General features: G+C 45.3%; 1 protein-coding gene across 5 annotated transcripts in view; it reads left to right on the forward strand.

The window, feature by feature from the left end:
- Positions 1-20,422, forward strand: part of ATP2B3 (ATPase plasma membrane Ca2+ transporting 3) — a 162,858-nt gene that overhangs the window by 129,723 nt on the left and 12,713 nt on the right. For 2 of the 5 annotated variants that reach the window (XM_069943661.1, XM_069943662.1), the window contains 10 exons: positions 1,832-2,066; positions 3,500-3,679; positions 3,938-4,025; positions 4,938-5,044; positions 5,669-5,860; positions 10,819-11,032; positions 11,121-11,332; positions 12,622-12,729; positions 13,238-13,420; positions 19,663-19,816. In XM_069943661.1, the coding sequence (XP_069799762.1) occupies positions 1,832-2,066; positions 3,500-3,679; positions 3,938-4,025; positions 4,938-5,044; positions 5,669-5,860; positions 10,819-11,032; positions 11,121-11,332; positions 12,622-12,729; positions 13,238-13,420; positions 19,663-19,816 (1,673 nt within the window). The remainder of the gene's footprint in view (positions 1-1,831; positions 2,067-3,499; positions 3,680-3,937; positions 4,026-4,937; positions 5,045-5,668; positions 5,861-10,818; positions 11,033-11,120; positions 11,333-12,621; positions 12,730-13,237; positions 13,421-19,662; positions 19,817-20,422) is intronic. The other 3 variants (XM_069943659.1, XM_069943660.1, XM_069943663.1) reach the window with 2 other exon arrangements.

The following is a 20,422-nucleotide window of genomic DNA, read 5'->3' on the forward strand; positions in this document are numbered from 1 at the left end:
CATTATGAGCACTGATCTGCATTATTGGGGAAAATCTTCTGCGGCCTAAGGCAGATCAAGCAATAACAGGCATTAATATGGCCGGGATTAGATTGTGATACTACACAACAGATGCCGGAAATAAGGTTCTTAGTCAGCAGCCAAGGAATGAACATGATATGCTGGTACTCAAAGCTCAGGGAGCAGATAGACTTCAATGGAGGCAGCACGTCAATGAAATCTGCTGTATGGAAACGCATGTGCGCTCTTAGGTTCCCTTTATACAGTGTTGTAGACTCTGTGATTACCTGCATATAGGAGAAATTAGGGGTGTAACTAGAAATAGCGGGCCCCATAGCAAACATAAGACGGCCACCTATGTAGGCATCCTTGTGTAATTAAAAAAAAAAAAAAAACAATACTTACCTATCTGCAGATCAGCAGACATCCAGTGTATCTTTCCTGTCCCTGTTCCGAGTGCACTGGGGGAGGGAGTGGCCTCTTGTGGCCGGAAGCAGAATGCTGTGTTGATGCATCATGGGATTCATAGCAGATTTGAAAGGAGGAGAATGTAGTTTGAAGTGTGGTGGCTGATCAGAATTCACATGAGCCAGCTGCAGCAATGTGATACTGGGTACAGCTGAGCTGGGATGAAACAGATGCCACCACATAAGCAGTTAGGCCCAATTTGTACTCCAAATTGTAGTCAAGCCAGTATATGCCCCCATAAAGAAGACAATCCTACCCTGTGCCCCCATACCGTATTAGGCTCCCTCTGTGCCTCAATATATTATAGGTCCCCTCTGTGTCCCTATGTAGTAGGTGTGTACTTATATAGTAGTTAGACCTCTCTGTGTCCCCATGTAGTACTTAGACCTCTCTGTGTCCCCATGTAGTACTTAGACCTCTCTGTGTCCCCATGTAGTACTTAGACCTTTCTGTGTCCCCATGTAGTAGGTCGGTCTCTCTGTGTCACCATATAGTAGTTAGACCTCTCTGTGTACCCATGTAGTAGGTAGGCCTCTCTGTACCTTCATATATTATAGGTCCCCTTTGTGTCCACATGTAGTAGATAGGTCTCCCTGTGCCACCATATAGTAGGTAGGCCTTTCTGTGCCTTATTATATTATAGGTCCCCTTTGTGTCCCCATGTAGTAGATAGGCCTCTCTGTGCCACCACATAGTAGTTAGACCTCTCTGTGCCACCATATAGTAGTTAGACCTCTCTGTTTCTCCATATAGTAGTTAGGTCTCCTCAGTCCTTGTAGATACCTCTCGGTTGTTAGCACATCCAGTGGGTAAAGCTTCAGTGTCAGAGATTGTGGAGCTGTTTCTGGGAGATAAGAGCAAATTAGTTTTCTAATCTTGGAATCCTTTTAAAGTGATACTGTCATCCGCCTTACTCTATGTGTGGTTCTCCCTACCATCCACAAGTTTAACCCCTTCCCGTCAGTAACATGTATATATACGTTCCTACTGCACATACCCCGTGCAGTAGGAATGTATATATACGTTCCTGTACTGACAGGGTTACTGATGTGAGCGGTAGCGCTGTAGTGAGAGCGATCCCACTCACATCATTGGTGGACAATGTCACCTAGTCAGAGCTTAGCGTCCTTTCAGCCCCCTCTTCTTGCCTTGGCCCAATGCTGTTAGCCACAGACCCCTATGATGAGGCAGAGAGGCTAAGCCCTGCCTTAGTGATACTGTCCAATATGTACTGTCAAAATATTGCCGTATCCTAAACTATAGAAAAACCAAAGTATCTTGTTGGAAAAGTCAGAAGTTATGGCGGTAACCTGACTATAAGGAGACTTCTTACACTGACTCATCTTCCCATCTTCATTGGCAGGTGCTCAAATATGCTAAACAGCGCTGGAGAACTGCGAACATTTCGGCCTCGTGACCGTGATGAGATGGTTAAAAAAATCATCGAACCCATGGCCTGTGACGGACTGCGTACCATATGTATCGCCTACCGAGATTTTCAAGGAGTGCCGGAACCAGAGTGGGAGAATGAGAATGAGATAGTGGGTGATCTGACATGTATCGCTGTGGTAGGAATAGAAGATCCTGTGAGGCCTGAGGTGAGTGTTCATACAGTACAGTAGACCGCCTCTCCATATTACATATTTTTGGTTATGATGGCTAGCTCCCTTTGAAATACTTTGATAGTTTTGGATAAGGTAGACTAGAATAAGGACAGTCTCTTTAGTAGTTTTTTAGGTACAAGACTGTGTAGGGTTTATAAGGGGCTACCAAGGGGACTTGTCTAGACAGTTCAGAACTCTCAGGTTCCTTCAAGGCTTGAGACTTGGTAGAAGAATACCCATACTCACGGTTTGGAGAATACCACCTATTCCCAGAAGATATCACCGAGCGCTAGATTCAGGAGCACGGGCCCCAGGCTTGAATAACCGTGTGGAACTAATCCCTTAAGATTACTCAAGGCGATCAAGCAATAACAGCGGGGTACTTCGGCTTTAGGTGCAACTTAACCAAAGCATCGGGGACAGTCCTAAAAAGTTAAAGGACCACCTAAGAATACTTGAAGAGAACTTCAGTCACCCCAGACGTAGACAGGCAGAAGAACACCTTATTGGTAGTTTCCCCTCTTTAGGGTTTTAGCAGGCCATAGCTGTTGAAGATCCTTGAAGAAGGAAGAGTCACCTGGCCGCAAAAACCAGGCCCTGTGGTGACCTCTCTCTCTTGTCAGGATACACTAAGCTGAACTTCCCTAAACTAAAACTCTACTCTCTGTATGTAAGGGCTGAAGCTGAGACTAACCCCCATGGGTGGAGGAACTGTGAGGAAACTCTTCGTTCCATTGGTGGGAACTTTCTAGATGGGGAATATGATAGGCCAGGGAATGGGAACTTGGCAGGCAATCACACTCTTGCATGTAAAACATAGTATCAACAATGCATTAACTCCTATTAGTTTCAATGTTCTAGAAAAGAACAAGGTAGTACTCAGTGGTGGCATCTTGTGGCAAAACAATGGTAAGACATCTTCGGAATGTAATACAGAAGATATCAGTGTAACAGTTCTAGGGAGTACAAGGAACCTTGTAGAAGATACCTCAGTGCCAACAGACAATACATGGATACCGCACCGTGGCAGATCTGTACAACACCAGACATGAATAACAAGGGGTACAGGAATAATGTTTTTTAATTATCTGCCACCTGCATACACAGAATTATGAGAGGTCGGATGGGGCAAGAAGAGGTAAAGGAACTTGTCATCAATTTCATGCTGCCTGAGACATAAGATATCAGGGTGGTCACCAGTGGCTTCTCTCCACCCCGACAGTGTTGATTGATAAATCTTTCCCTATACCCAAACAGGGAGACATCTATTGATCAAGGCGAGTGGGGTGGTGAGAAGCCACTAGGGACCACCCCTATGACTTGTCGTTCAGGCAGCATGAAAGGGGTGGTTTTCGTGTAAGTGACTTTAGAATATGGATTGTGACCTCCAACTAGGCCTTGATGTCACCATTATCTGTGCGTTACAGGTCCCTGAAGCCATCCGTAAATGTCAGCGTGCCGGGATCACAGTCCGTATGGTTACTGGGGATAACATCAACACAGCACGCGCCATTGCTGCAAAGTGCGGCATCATACAACCGGGGGAGGACTTCCTGTGCCTGGAAGGGAAAGAGTTCAACAGACGGATCAGGAACGAAAAGGGAGAGGTTTGTGTTCTGTCATTTTGAGGGATAATTTCAGATCTCATTCCGCAGAAGGGTACAGTCCTATTCATAGTTGTAGACTGTCTGGTATAGTAATGGCATTGGGGGTCCTCCAGGGAAAATACGAGCTCCTCTTGTAGATACAAATGGGGTCATGGGGACTTCTTTCAGATCTCCATACCTTTGCTTATACTGTATTGATAGTTTACATGTCACTGACTATGTGATGCTTTATTCCTACTTACGGTTTGCTTTCCTCAGATAGAACAGGAACGCCTGGATAAAATCTGGCCAAAGTTACGGGTCCTTGCCCGGTCTTCACCAACAGATAAACACACCCTGGTAAAAGGTAATCCGACCATCATTCTTTTTTTTCCCCCTCTTATAAAAAAGTTCCATCCCACTAGACTCGAGGGATTCTTATGTGAATACAAAAAGGGGTCTTTTTTAATATCTAAAAACAGCGCCACTCTTGTCCTTGGACTGTGAAGGGTATTGCAGCTCCTTCACTCTCCAGTAAATGGAGCTGCTATACCAGACATAAGCCAAGGGTGGTGCTGTTGTTGAAAAAAAAGCAGATATAACATTTCATTTGCAAGTAGACACTGTCCTCCGTCAGTGTACGATAACTGCTATAAGTGTTACCATGCAACATGGCTTATATGAGCACTTATGGATGCAGACAACTTTAGCGAGATAGAAAAGTTTAGAGATTTTGTTTAAATTGCCCTGATGGGTGCCGCAGTCTGCTGTATCATGTCTAAAGTTGTACAACAGTGACATCTAGTGGTAGCAGGCATGTACTACAATTATTTATTAAATTACCTGCTAGAACTGTGGCGTTATAAACTCATGGATATACGATTTTATTTCTTATTGTCATAAACAACAGAATATGTAAGGTTGAGTAGGAGAGGAAAATATTTTATTGGGGTTGCCAAGTTTAGAAAGCCCTTGAGAAACCTCTGAGCTGGTACAGAGGGTCCCCGTCCCCCCCATCCCATTTGCGGAATATAATTTATCAATGTGTGCTTGGAGGACCTGATATATAATACTAATTCCAATGAGAGGTGTAATACTTTATTTCCCCTGTGGTGGCACTGAACACTTGCCGATTTGGTTCCCCCACAACAATCACTAGAGGTTCCTGTAGTATTAGCTCATCCTTTAGAAGCAACTTTTAAGAAATCAAGTTTAAAGCAAACAGGGAACAATAACCAAGTATCGATGTTGTCTGTAAATTGTTGTATCTCACTTTCAGGAATAATTGACAGCACAATTGGTGAGCAACGTCAAGTGGTGGCAGTGACAGGAGATGGCACCAACGATGGCCCGGCTCTTAAAAAAGCAGATGTTGGCTTTGCTATGGTAACTTTCTATATATGATGTGTCTTATAACATGACTGTATAGCTGATTTAAATCATTTTGTAGGTTGATTGAAAAGCAATTCATTAGAATGAACCTAAAGATGGATCAAGCAGTTGTAATGCAATATGCCTGATCCTACTCTCTCCCGATGCCTGCTGTGAGAGAAGAGTTAGAAGCCCACCATACCCATTAACCCATTAGATGACTGTCTGTTATCCCTCTTCTCTCGCTGTTGTGTTGACAGCAGTTTCCTTGGATGCCGACCACTGCTATCAGCTATGATAGCGATGGCCGAGCAATGACAGGACTGGTCGGGAGCTGGTAAGTATGTTTTTGCTTATCTTATATCTCCCTCTGACATCCCACGTGTCTCCACGGCTTTGATAGTACCTGAAGACGTGTAATGCCAGTCAGAGACACAGAAGAGCGGAGCACATTCAGCTCTGCACCACTGCATCCCATCCTCGCTCCCCCTGTTCCGACCCGGAAGTGAGAGAGCGCTGAACCCCTTCAATGCCTCATCAAATCAATTGGTTCCATCTACATTTCAGAATTCTATAATGGAACCTTCTTGTCGCTCAATCATTTCCTTTGTGTTTCTGTGTATTTTCTTAACTACTCAGGGTTTGGCCGGCACCGATGTGGCCAAGGAAGCCTCAGATATCATCCTAACAGACGACAACTTCTCCAGCATAGTCAAAGCCGTAATGTGGGGGCGCAATGTGTACGACAGCATTTCCAAATTCCTTCAGTTCCAGCTGACGGTCAATGTGGTAGCGGTGATCGTGGCATTCACTGGGGCCTGTATCACTCAGGTGAGTGTATACAGCTATAAGATAAGGGTTACCAGAAATGGGTGTAGCTGCCCTAACCTGGGGTTTCTAGGTGTTGTCAGCAGTGGGCTAGTGTGGTGGTATCACTGTGGTGTCACAGTGGCCAGACGTGGTGATGCCCATCCCCGGTCCTTGAAAAGGGTAGAACCATGTGTGTGTAGGTACAGCTGCTGGTGCAGTGGAGTAATAAGCACAGAGTCCAGCACTAACCCAGAATATAACTTTACTTAAATAATTGTCAGTGCACTACAGGTGGAGGTAGAGGAGTGCACCAAAAAGCAATCACAGAGGTATACAATCCCTTCTCCTGAGGGACCGCACAGAACTTTGGATTATAGTGCTTAGAGTGCTGGAGGTAGAGTGTGAGGAATAGTTGACCAGAAAAGGTGTAGTTGAGTTGAGCTGGTGCGTTCGACTGTGACTTTTGTGAAGAAGACTCTAGTACTCACAGGTAAGGTAGACAGGATAGGAAGAAGACCACCTTTTGCCAAACAAGTCCACAAGTCCAGCAAGTGTCAGGTTTGGTAGCACGGGTCCCAGGTTTGAACTACTGGGCGATGCTAACCTCTCAAGGTTCCCTGAGAAGGCAGAGTAAATGTCAATGGAATACGTCGGCTAAGGCTCTTTGCTCCACTGTGGATCAATATTTGGTTCTGTAGATAGTTCCGACTTTAGAAGGATCCCTGGCCTAGGCACGGGCCTAGATCCCAGGTGACAGTTACCCCACCTTTGGGCTTAGCACTGTATGACACTAGTCTAACCTCCTATTGGTGGGGAACATACTAGAAAGAGGAGAAGGAAGCAGTGTAATAGGTTGACAGTGTGTGTGGTACCTGCACCAGTGATTGTTAGAACAAAACACATCAACACAACACATAAGTTAACCCTTTTTCCTCCAGCTGTGCACAAAATAGGGGAGAGTGAGACACCAAGTGGTTACCTTTAGACAGGTGGAATACAGGATGAAGTGGCAGACCTGTACTGGGACACTACATAGCTATTAGGAGGATCAGGACTAGGCACTGGTGTCTAAGGGGGCTTTCCCCCCTTTGCTTATAGCACATCCACATTCATCTAAGCTGAGCATTCTAGTGTATGGGGATCAGGAGGGACAGCTCCCAAACAACTGCTATCTTATGTGTATGGGCAGCTTAAAGGGGTATTCCGGCGAGAGAAAAAATATATATTTCAAATCTCATTTGTGTCAGAAAGTGCCAGATATTTGTAATTTACTTCTAAGAAACAATCCACAGTCTCCCAGTACTTATCAGCTGCTGTATGTCCTGCAGAAAGTGGGGTATTCTTTCCATTCTGACACCGTGCTGTCTGCTGCCCCCTCTGTCCATGTCAGGAACTGTCCAGAGCAGTAGCAAATCCCCAACTATGGCTATAGGGGTGTATATATAATACTTATTCCGGCTCTTCTATATAACATCTCATATAGCGTTGTTCACCAGTCCAGATTTACATGTATTCGGGAAGGCAGAGGCTTCCAAGCAGCGGCAGCCGAACCTCTATCAGCTTTTACAATATACATAATTGCAGCCTTTTGTGCCTTTGTATTCTTCGGGCCTCTGAATAGAGTAGAATACATTTTTAGGGCTGCGTGGGAGAGACGGCCAGGTTTCAGCCATTTTCTTGGTAGGCAGAACTTCCTAAAATATTTGCAGCATGCTCTCCAGACACAACGGCGGGGATGAGGAGTTTTGCCAAATGCACATAGATCCAGATGACTATTCTCATCTTGTGCTTATGGAATCAGGGTATAATCATTGCTCCGAGTGTTGTTAAAGATGTGACTATAATCCATCAATGGTACATAGTATGCACTATGTTTAGAATATTATAAAAAGAGCTTTTTTTTCCTAAAATAGCACCACCCTTATGTAATGGTTGTTTGTGGTATTGCTACACAACCTCATTGACTTGAATGGCAATACCTGCAACAAAACCTTTGGTTGCTGACATTGTACAGTACATCATATACTCTTCTCTCATACTTCCATAAGTATTGACTACTTAACCGGCATAGCTGCATCGTCTGAGAAAACCTAACAATATATGAAGTCCATGCAGATTTTTTGCATTCAAATCCAGGACCTTAGATCTAAAGGTACTGCTACCAATGGACCACTTGGTGCTCTCCACACAAACAGGTATGAACAGGAGCTCAGAATCCCCTTTTATATCTTAAAGGGGTATACTAACCAAAGGAAAAAAATTACAAAGTGTCTCAAGGTGATGAAAAATCAAGAAGAAATGGTACTCACTTGCCCTGTTCCCCTGTATCATTCCAACATCTTCCGGTCCACACCTCTCACTGCAGCTCTCCGGTTCTTGTCTGGACAACAAGAAAATGGCTGCACATTTCACACATGGTTGATACTAAAGCTTCTCAGCTACATTAAAAACCATGAAGCTGAGAAGCTTTAGTATCAAAAATGAGACATGGAGCCATTTCTTGTTCTTCAGACTGGTGCATCTCTGGTTCCTGTGACACATTGACCTAGCAGGGATTGCCCTGGATGGCTGCAAGGTCAATGTGTCACTGGAACCAGGGAGCAGCAGTATTACACTGGCCGACTATGGCCTTATCATTTTAGTAAACGAGCGCCGATCTGCTTTACTTGACCTATGAGACAGCCCGATATTCGGGCAGCAAGTGCTGCATAGACTTTGTGAGTGATGTCCATGCAGTTCTTGCCCAAACACCTGACCTCTCCCTGCTCCCGGTCTTCTCTCCTTTGCCCCGCAGCTTAACGGTCACTGCGGCAACAGCGTCTGAGCGGCCTGTGAGTTGACAGGCCGCTCAGGTGCTGCAGCCACTGGGACCGAGAAAATGCAGAGCACAGGAAAGAAGACCAGGAGCAGGGAGATGTAAGTAGTCAGGTGTTTGGGGAATCGTCAGCCGTTGGTTGCACATCCCTATTACGCGGCGCTCAAAGTCCAAACCTAAAACAACGATCAGCCGATGATCGTTGTCATCGGCTGATTGTTCTCTTTTACACAGAGCAATAATCGGCCAAATCCGCCCAATTTGGCGAATTATCACTGCGTGTAAAAGGGCTCTAAGTAATCGGGAACGAAAGTAGTTGGAATGGCAGCTCCAGTGGAACAGGGCAAGTGAGTATCATTTCCTCTTTTTTTATCACTTTATATGTTTTCTTCAGGCAGAAAACCCCTTTAGGGTATGTTCAAACTTACCAGATCCGCAGCTGATTTTCTGCTGCGGATCTGCAGCAGATCCGCAGCAGATTTCTTTTAAATAACTGAACACAGCATCAAATCTGCACCATCAAATCTGCTGCGGATCTGCTGCGGATCCTGTAGGTGTAAACGCACCCTTAAAGAGGATGTACCACCAGGTACATCCTCTTTAACCTGAACCGGCGCCGTTCGATCAGTGGGTTTAGGTTAAAGAGGATGTACCTGGTGGTACATCCTCTTTAAGATGTAATATTTCACACCAGAGAAAAGTGTCCCAGCTTAAGTTACCCTGCACATCACCAAGAAGCTACAGTGTTACAAACCTCCCTATGCTGCTCACTATAGAGCTCTATGCCCTCTATGATGCCTCTGTACAGCACCACACGACCTCTATGAGTGTTGTATTCAAATGAGTGGCAGAGCATAGGAGGTGAAAATGTTGGTACTCTACAAGCTCTTCGGAGTTCCACCATGGCCACACTCCTTCATACATCCAGCCTGTAGTTCCCAATCCTAACTGCAAGGGTGAGGAGGACAGCAGCCAAAACCCAGTGATTCCTCCATAGAGCCGTATTCTATGTAAGCAAGCGCCCATCTGCTAGATCGGCACTCACTTACAGAGCCTATAACATGGATCAACAATCGTACGGACATTGTTTTCAATGTCTGTGCAGCCCTTGCTGTGTATAAAGAAAATAATAAAGCTATGCTTTACCACTTCACATTCCCCGGCTTCCTTCCATCCTTCCGTGTTCTCCTCGTGTTCCGCTGCTGGCACTTCTGAGATGTATCTGAAGTGACAAGCTGCCCAGCCAATCATTGTCCGAGCCGGGACTGAGCCTCAGCCAGTGATTGGCTGAGCGGCCTGTCACTTCAGAGATGGCTTTAGAAGCTTCAGCAGTGGCTGTGGTGAGCAGGGGGAATCCGGCAGGACACCGGGGAGCGTGGAGTATATTAAAGCTCTATTATTTTCTTTCATCGGCTGCTGACCACCCACCTCCTATTACATGAAGGGATGCACAGTCAGCAGCCAATGATTTTTAAACCTGATTTTAAAACTGATTGTTGTCTTACATGGGTGATATCTGCCTGAATCGGCCTTATTGGGCAAATAATCATCCCCCCCCCCCCGTAATAGGGCATTTAGGCTAGGGCCAGCTAAGGTAATTAAATAGTGTCACATTGTGACCCATAAGTGGCCAAGAAGTGGACTGTTTCCATTCACTGACACTTAAAGGGTTGTATGAGATAATAAAGAAGGTCCTACTTCTAAAAAAAATTTAAAAAGTGCCTCATTTGTCTACAGGTTATATGTCAGGGATGGAGAACTTTTTGCCCTCCAGCCGTTGCAAAATTACAATACCCAGCCGAAGCTTTAGCTTCGGCTGCCCAGGCATGATGGGAATTGCAGTTTTACAACAGCTGGAGGGCCGAAGATTCCCCATCCCTGCTATATGTAGTAATGCAGCTCAGTCCTATATGTAGTAATGCAGCTCAGTTCTATATGTAGTAATGCAGCTCAGTCCTATATGTAGTAATGCAGCTCAGTCCTATATGTAGTAATGCAGCTCAGTTCTATTCACTTGAATAGGGCCAATCTGCAATACCTTACACGGCCTATGGACAAGGGTGGTGTGGGAAAAAATGACAAAAACAATCAACTCTCTCTAATCCCATGTATACCAAATAAACTATATTATATTTTATCATGGTTTTCCTCTGTTTCCTTGTAGGACTCACCATTAAAAGCTGTACAGATGCTCTGGGTCAACCTTATTATGGACACCTTTGCTTCACTGGCTCTAGCAACAGAACCCCCTACAGAATCGTTGCTTCTACGCAAACCTTACGGCCGAAACAAGCCCCTTATATCTCGCACCATGATGAAAAACATCCTTGGCCATGCAGTCTACCAGCTAGTCATCATCTTTACGTTATTATTCGTTGGTAGGTATTTACACCGTAGATAAATAACTACACCGGCCTCAGAGTTCAGGAGTTTATGGTTCCCTTTTTTTTTTTTTTGTTTCTCCAGGCGAAATCATCTTTGACATCGACAGCGGCCGGAACGCCCCCCTGCACTCGCCACCCTCTGAACATTACACCATCATTTTTAACACCTTTGTCATGATGCAGTTGTTTAATGAAATTAACGCCCGTAAAATCCACGGAGAGAGAAATGTTTTTGACGGTATTTTTGCAAATCCAATATTCTGTAGCATAGTGCTGGGCACATTCGGAGTCCAGGTGAGGACACATGAATGCAGAACAAGCTTTAGATTTGTTGTTGGATTTTGAACTATGGCTAGTCAGAGAGACAATGGTAGGAGCCGGGGTCACAGTGGTTTCCTAAAACAAAGGGTTTTTGGATTTACACTTTTGTCCTCAAAGCCTTATGATTGTAAATTGAGCCTCCAAAGTTTTGAGTTGTATGTGCCGCCATATAGTGCTTCTAAACAAATTGAGGCTATCAAAATACATAGCATTAGTTAGCATTAGTTTTTTTTAGTTAAAAAAGAAGTTATAGTCATCTGTCCCGATGCCTGTGCAGAGCCACGTCCCGCTCCTGGACCCTAGCCGACTCTCTTTTGAGCTCCCCTCTGGCTACATCACAACCCCGTTGACGGATGCCCCGCTCAGCCAGTCAGTGACTGGGGCGGGACACCGTTGCAGTCACTAATTGACTAAGCGGGCTAAATCCTGCCCATCTGTGACATGGATCCCGGGTCGTGGCATACCTGAAACCCAGGAGAAGATGACAGCCAGTGGGGTCCAAGAGCTCAATGATGGGGCTCAGAGCGCCTTGCCCGTATTGGTTTTTTAAACACCCCCCCCCCCCCCCCCAGAACTGGCAAGGGGTGGGGGAACATAATAAACAACCTATACTTCCTGATCCCTGTGCCTTTGCAGCACGGCGTCCCACTCCTGGACCCCAACCAGGATTTTACATCTCTCCCCCCTGCTACGTCACGACCCAGCTGTTGGATGCCCTGCTCAGCCAGTCAGTGATTGGGACCGGACACCACTGCAGTCACTGACTGGCTGGGCGGGCTGTCTTCCACCCTCTCCCGTCACGTTGTGAAGATGACGTGGGGGACCAGTAAGTATAGGTTGTTGCTATGTTCCCCCCACCCCCTGCCGGCCCTGTAAATACTAAGAAATGTAAACTTTTATATTGATACACCATTATACATTGAGTGGCAGCAAAAAGAGGGGGCACTGGCTTCTCTCCTGTCACCAATGTTCATGTCAGGAATTTCAGGGCTGACCAAACCCTGGTTTGGGCTCCCCTTGCATTTAAATAAAAATTTAAAAAAATGTTACTCTGCTTTAAGTTGGCCACTACTACTCTCGTGTTGGTGATTTGCATGTAGTCCCAGTCTTAGTAGGACTATCCTACAAATGGGATGGAGTAGATTTGGGGTTGTGCAGGTTAATATAGGCAAGGCTTAATATGTCCCCTCCAGTTATGATGCACGGTATACCGAGGCAAAACGTTTGACACTTTTCATGCTCTCTTATCGTTATCGTTTTAGATTTTGATCGTCCAGTTCGGAGGGAAGCCCTTCAGCTGTGCACCTTTAAACACTCAGCAATGGCTCTGGTGTCTCTTTGTGGGAGTGGGAGAACTTGTGTGGGGGCAGGTGAGACATAACTTTTTCACCCCACAACCCCAGGGTTGTCTATTTCAACATAACCATTTTCTTTTTTTGTGAAAGTAGATAAGCCTCCCTGAGAAGTGGCTGGTTACTTCGTTCTCTTCATCAGTGAGAACTGATCAAAAATGTCATACCCTTGCACCAAAAAACTGCCACTTAGACAGCAGGGATCCCCCCCCTCCAGCTGCTGCAAAACTACAATAGCCATCATGCTAAAGCTTTGGCTGTCCAGGCATGATTGGCATTGTAGTTTTGCAACACTGGAGGGATGAAGGTTCCCCATCTCTGCTATAGAACCAGGGTCTACCAGGTCAGTCATCCACCCAACTCTGTACACTCTGTCCTCTTCCTCAACCTCTAACCCAATGTTACTCCTTTAAAACAGTAACCATTGAATCTTACACACTTTCCATGGCTACCAGTGTTTCTTCTGGGTGTTCACGTGACCTTCTTGCATAAGGAGATGACACCAAGATGGCCTCCTTTTTTCTAGCTCATTTCCACCGTTCCCACCAGCCAGTTGAAGTGTTTGAAGGAAGCAGGGCATGGGCCGGGCAAAGATGAAATAACAGACGAGGAGATGGCTGAGGATGAAGAAGAAATTGACCATGCGGAACGAGAGCTTAGGAGAGGTCAGATCCTCTGGTTCCGTGGACTGAACCGGATCCAAACGCAGGTATGGCTTTCTTTCATGAAACGCTTATATAAGCCAACGATAATCACCAGCTAGAAAGATGGGGGGGACTAAGCTAGTGCATGCCTGGCTCATGATCGATGGATGACTCTGTGCATGCTGTAATAATCTGGATGTTTTGCCTTAATAACATTTCTCTTCTATCCAGAATGACCGGCAAGGAGAGCGAGACAGAGATTAGATAACACCAAACCCAACTCTTCCCTTCTATATCAGTCAAATGGAATCTATCATGGTTTACATGTTATACATGGACAATGCTAATTATAGGGAAGGAGCAAATACTTCTCACCACATTCCATTTTTTTATGTATACAGTCCAGTAGTAGAGAGAAAAAGATATCTGTATCTGCTAGAATGTTCTAGTATAGAATAGCGCTAATGGCAGGGTATTGTATAAACTCTTTAAAGGGAACTCCTGCCAAAATGAAAAATTGGCTGCAGGCAGGAGGTGGGGGGAACATAATAAGGAAGCTCTACATACCCGTCCCCGTGCCCCAGCAACGTCACATCACTGGCTAACTGACTGTCTGTGGAACTCGTTTTCTCCTGGGTTCTGGTGTTGTCACGACCCGGGAAGAGTACCTGACCTGCTCAGTGAGTGGTGATGTTACTGGAGCAGAAGATTCACTGGGAGTGGTTAAACAGCGCTGCAGGGGCTCAGGGATAGGTAAGTAATGCTTCCTTCCTATGTTCCCCCCTGCCAGCAGACAATTTTTTTATGTTGGCCAGACTCCATTTTTTTATGTTGGCCATGACTGTTAAGGACTTAAATGTTCCCTTCTACCATATGCCATTTAGAGCTCCATGTATCATGGGAATTAGCTCTCAATGAATACAATTCTTCCAGTCTGTATACACTTCACACTCCATTTAGATAAGCTGGTTGTTAGACTGAGGTAAAGAGTCCTCATCTTAAAGGGGCTCTCCACTTTGGACATTTTCTACATGCTTATAGGGCCTAGTAACAATAAGCTGATTACACCATGTCCACCTGCTGGGACCCCCTGCAATCAGCTGTAATCTGTGGGGAAACTTGGCATCAGGTGTTTAATTCCCCTGCAGCACCTCCACAGTAGAAATGAAGTATTACACAGTGCTCATTGAAATTAATATATTGTCTGCCCAAGAGATAAGGATCCTGATCAGAGGATGAAACCCTCGCTGTTAACTCCGAATTTAGAACTTCTCAGATTTAGGGTGTCTGAAAAGGTGTTTTCCATATGGCAGAGCCCCTTTAAATTGGGTAAAATGAGATTCAAAAGACCAAAATAGTCATGTTCTTAACTCTCCTCCTACCTGAGGTAGTTGTGGTGGAATTAGGTTCCATAGTCCTTTGTTAAGGTACGTGCACACTACGGAATCACGACAGAAAACCCGTCGCAGATTTCACAGCTCGCACCTGCTTGCGGACTCTGGCGGCCACGCACGTCTACGCCCGTGTCATAGACTCCATTCTATGCACGGGTGGATTCCACCGTCTGTCCAAAGAATGAACAGGTTTATTCTCTGGACGGACGGCGGAATCCGCCCATGCATAGAATGGAGTCTATGACACGGGTGGTGACACGCGCAGCCGCTAGAGTCCACGAGCATGTGCGAGGTGCGAAATCTGCGACAGGTTTTCTGTCATGATTCCATAGTGTGCATATACCCTAAAGCTCCTAGATGGTGTTCTAGCACCTTGTGATAGATTCCCTTTCACTCCCACATAGGGTTTTACCAGAGACATTTTTTAATTCTACTTTTTATCATTTTACCTATAGAAGTGACTTGTTAAAGACAATGAAAAGTTCAATGTTAAGCCAGGTCTAGAACCTACACGTTAGTAAAAGATACTATCCAGCTTCTCTCTCTGTAGGAGAACCCCTATAGAAATCCAAGTTCATCCATTGTACTTTGATCGAGGAATCCCCACACTATTAGCCTGACAAATAGACTACCTCTTGATGACCTTGTATCACCTAGAACCCTATACGTCATGTGCTTTACATGTTCTCCAAAGACTCCAGTCCTGCCGTCCTAACACAATACCTGTTATGAATATATCTTTATTATATCACATTTTGATGCATATTTCACTAAAGTTTTATTGTAGGTGAATGGTCGATTGTTTGGTGATAATATCGGCATATGGGCACCTGGATAATGATGATGATGTGTCCTGGAATTTGGGGCCATCAGGGGAGCAGATAAGGTCAAATTAGTGTTTCTTCCTGGCGCCAAACTTCCTCCCTCTGGCCGTCTCGGGAGTATATCTTCTGAGAGAAAGTGGGGATTGGAGCATGTTCAAACATTGCATGCAGACGTAACCGTGCCAGCATGCAATGTCCAATAGCCACAGCATTTGTGACATCGGGCAGCTATTAAACATTGTGATGTGCACGACATGCACCCGCTCCCCTTGGAAGGGAGGAAGTTAGACAGTTGAGGAGCAGAACGAGTAGGACCCCTTCTGCTCCTCAGGTAAAGGAAAAGTCTCACCAAATTACAAAAAGTCAGGATTCTACGGATGTGTGGAAAAATACCAGACTATACTTACCTATCCCCGTGCGATGTAGCGCCGCTCCCAGGTCCTGTTGACAGCCGCGAGTGTGTAATTGCTCAGCCAGGCCATGATGTTTCAGCTAGACAAGCTGGGTAAGTGATGTACCCAGTTTTCAGCTGAGAAGGACTTCCGGCACCGGTCAGCCGGACCCTGGAGCGGCGCAGCGGAGACATTAGGATGGGTGAGTACCTCCCTTTTTTTAAATTTGATGCGCCTTCTTATTTAAGTGTCCTTTTCACTTTAAAAAATTTTTTTTACATGTCATACTATTAAAAGTTTTTATCAGTCTGGGTATTTAGATCCCCACTGATGATTAGCTGTGCTCTTCTCTGCCCAGCTTGCTGCAATCTCCATTTCACTGCTGGAGATGGATGGTCTCCATAGATTTACAGTGGAGATGTCTCCTGCAGCAAACCAGGAGAAAAGAGCATAGCAATGCCCTTCCTCCTCCTCTATCTAATAATCGGTGGGAGTCTAAACACCCAGACACTGACTAATCAAATTTTTTGATGTGCCTGTGTGACATTGCATTAGACTAGGTTTCTATTTTTTACTATATGGCCACTAGTTTTTGTGCCCCAGTACACTGTGATATTAAAGATAAGACAATGCAACTCTTATTTAAATATATTATCCCTCATATAACATGAATCTTTGGGCAAATACTGAAAATGCACTTTGATTAGAAATGGACCATTCCCCTTTCACCACCACCAAAATGGTAATATATCACAGAGAAGTGACTAATATCCCCTGTAAGATTAAGGGATCCAATAGAAGTAAGGGATCCAGTAGAAGGGTATAATTGGAATCTATGAGGTTCAATATGCAGGTAAGTTTTTTGTTTTGGTTCTTGGGGTTGTGGATTTATCCATCTTTTAGGATAGACAGTGTTTGCCTGGAGATTCACTCTAATGTCTCCATAACCACTGTCTGAGACATGGACAGTTTGGTTGGCAAAATTGTTAGAATCAGACCATTCAATGCCTGCCCATTATGGCGTCACGAACAGGATCTGGATGGCAAAATACTGCTGGCATAAAAATAATACAATTCTCCAGGATAACCAGTTGGAGGCGTGCTTCCTTTGTGTGACACTCTGAGTTGCAAAATGAAGGTCAGGATATCCTTGGTTTCCATGGGCAAAAAATTGTTCTTACTTGCACTGATTTTGTATATACATGATGACCACCTAATTTTGTAACTTTTGCAGGCACTGGGGCATATAGTATATTACATCGGTAGAGTGGTAGGAAAATTGGACACTTAAAAATGCCAGTATAACAGTTATAGTTGCAGTGCCCCCTTTAAGAGATAGTATCATTATAGGAGACAGTCTAACTCCCCCCACATAGTTGAAGTTCCCCCATAGGACTACATTAAACTAGCGTTGAGCAGAACTGTCAAACTATTCTGTGAACGTGAACGCTTGGCATTTGACTCCCTTCTATAGATGTTGGATGCCGCCCTAGGGAGTCCTAAAAAACATGGATACAGTCATACGCCATAGACTGTATCCATGTTTTCTTGGCGGCCTCAGGGCAGTATACAACTTCTCCAGCTGCAAGGAGTCATGGGGGGGATTTACAAAGGGTACGCCAGAGGTGTACGCCAGGGAGATTCGCCCCTTCTCCCTGGCTTACGCCCATGGTGCGCCCCGCTTGCCCGATGGGCGGGCTGGCGGAGCTTGCGGGGGCGTGATGAGGCGAGGAGGAGGCGTGGCCTTCTCCCTTGCCTCATTTATCATGTTTTACCCCTGCTTGCAGGCACAAATCATGACGCAAATCTACACCTGCTGGAAGCAGGTGTAGATTTGGTATGCCGGGCAGGACTGTATTAACAGCTGCTGCTGCCCTAGGCACTAAACCTGAAGACGCCCCATCTTCACGCACCTATTGGCGATACCAGCCCTAACCAATACCACCATACCCCCCACCCTGCTGGAAAAGACACCAGGTTTACTGGCAAGTCTGAACGGGAGGAGGGAAACTAAAAAAATAAAAACTAAAAAATTTGTTTTTCTGTCCCCCTGGTCCCTAATGCTGCCCCCCCCCCCCCTGCAAGGTGCTGCCCCAGGCACCGGACCACGGGTGCCTAGTGGTAAATACGGCCCTGACGCTGGGCGCAGATTCGGGCGTCTGGCCGGCTTCACTTAGGGTCCATTTACACAGAAAGATTATCTGCCAAAGATTTTAAGCCAAAGCCAGAAACAGACTATAAACAGAGATCAGGTCATAATGAAAGCCTGAGATTTCTCCTCTTTTCAAATCCATTCCTGGTTTTGGCTTCAAATCTTTGGCAGATAATCTGTCAGATAATCTTTCTGTGTAAATGGACCCTAAGAGGCGTATGCCTCTTAGTGAATCCTGCCGCGAAAAAGGGGGCAGGGTTTAATATAAGACCGGCATACTTGTACGCCGGTCTTCATAAATCCCCCCAAAGTGTTCGGGTTCGGAGAATGTTGCCGAACCTGAACAGTTCAGCAAGTCCAAGCAACACTAGTAGTAACCTTTTTCATAATAATGCTCATGGAGGTACAAAGAAAAACCTATACTCACCTTCCTTGCCTCCAGGCTTGGGGTCAACACATGATGTCAGGGACTGATTGGCTGAGTTAACAATACCATGTGCCATGCCAGGATTAAAACTTATCACATATTCAAAGTGATAAGTATCTGATCTGTAGTGGTACGACCAATTGGACACCCTTTCATAACAAGAACGTGAATCCCTGTACCCTGAGTTAAATAGGCAGCAATATTTGTACTTGGCTAGTGCTCCATATACTAACTATGGGACTTCGGACACAGTTGAGCACTGCACTCAGCTGTCGTAATCACCATGGACTCTTGAACTTCAGAATGAGGGATTCCCTTTAAATGAACTTATATAACAGTTTTAAACCCCATCCCCAGTCACTAGTTCCTACAATATCAGGACAAGGGAACTGTTTGTACCTATTTGTGGTCATGTATGAAAGCTAGTGCAATCAAGAATAGTGGTTTTGCCCAGTGTAATTTCAGCTTTTAAAGCGAATGTACCATCAGATACATTCGCTTTAACATGACCCACAGATAGATCGGCGCAAGCGCAGGGAAGCCGGTTCATTTTTTAAACCGCAGCCCGGTTCCCGTGTATGGCGCCGTTCTATCCACGGGTACCAGGCTTGGGCTGAAGCACTGGAGGCGGGCTGGCCCGCCCCCCAGTGGGAGGGATCCCACGCCCCTCTATGAGGCAGCTCCATTGATTCTAATGGAGCCGCGTCATAGAGGGGAGGGGAATTTCTCCCACTGGGGGCAGGCCGGCCCATCTCCAGTGCCTCAGCCCTGGCCCGGTACCCGTGCATAGAACGGGGCCGTACACTGGAACCGGGCTGAACCGTGGCACTGGCTTCCCTGCGCTGGCGCAGATCTATCCGTGGGTCGTGTTAAAGCGAATAAACCTGATGGTACATTCGCTTTCAACCTTAAGAAATTAATGTCACCATGGGCAATGTCTCTGTCATAGTAAAAAAGGTAAAAGTTGGATACATGAGAACTTATCGAGCACAGTTCACATCCCACATTGCATACATTGTTAATAGTGTTCTCTCTTTTCTCAACTGTGCCCAAAGAATCAAGATTTCAAATGACAAAAAGGGGGAAAAAAAAACACTATCTCATTTTCTCTCCCACAGATGGAGGTAGTGAGTACCTTCAAGAGAAGCGGTTCATTTCAGGGTGCTGTGCGTCGGCGTTCCTCGGTCCTCAGCCAGCTCCATGATGTAACAAACATTTCTACTCCCACTCACGTAATTCTCTCTGCTGCCAATACCACCAGCACTGCTGGGAGTGAGTGAGATTTCCTTACTGCTCATCAGTAACTTTTATTACACCCACCCTTATACAATGTTATTTTATCTTCTTTTTTGCAGTCTTGCATTTTCTGCTCACCGTGACTTTCCTTTCTTTATTGCTTTGTTTGGTCTTTTTCAGTCAAGATGGTGTATAATTTTCAAAGCCATATTCTCCTTTATTCTTAAAGGGGTTGTCCGGGAATTGAAAAAGGGGGGTCTGCTATTTGTATATATATATATATAACAACCCTCATGTGCATGCAGCTTAGCACCTATAAAGTGAATACGGCTAACCTGCAATATCAGAAGACACAGTCCATAGACAAGAAAGCAGACTTTTTTTTTTCCAATCCCGGACGAGCCCCCATACATATGTGTTGTGCGTACAGTGCCATGCTTCTATTTGATACTGAGTTCAGCTTTGTTAATTTGCAACTAGTTTTATTTCCTGTTTGGCCACATGTGCTACCTGCAAAATAGCTGCTGCTGTCGCTTCTGTAATTCCTGTCCATCTATGTCTTAGTTATAATCCGCACATTAAATCTGTAGTACCAGATAACAAACGCCAAATGCTGTAAATTAGTTTGTTCATGCCTCATTT

Source organism: Dendropsophus ebraccatus, chromosome 10 (genome assembly GCF_027789765.1).
Source record: "Dendropsophus ebraccatus isolate aDenEbr1 chromosome 10, aDenEbr1.pat, whole genome shotgun sequence".
NCBI classification, from domain to species: domain Eukaryota; kingdom Metazoa; phylum Chordata; class Amphibia; order Anura; family Hylidae; genus Dendropsophus; species Dendropsophus ebraccatus.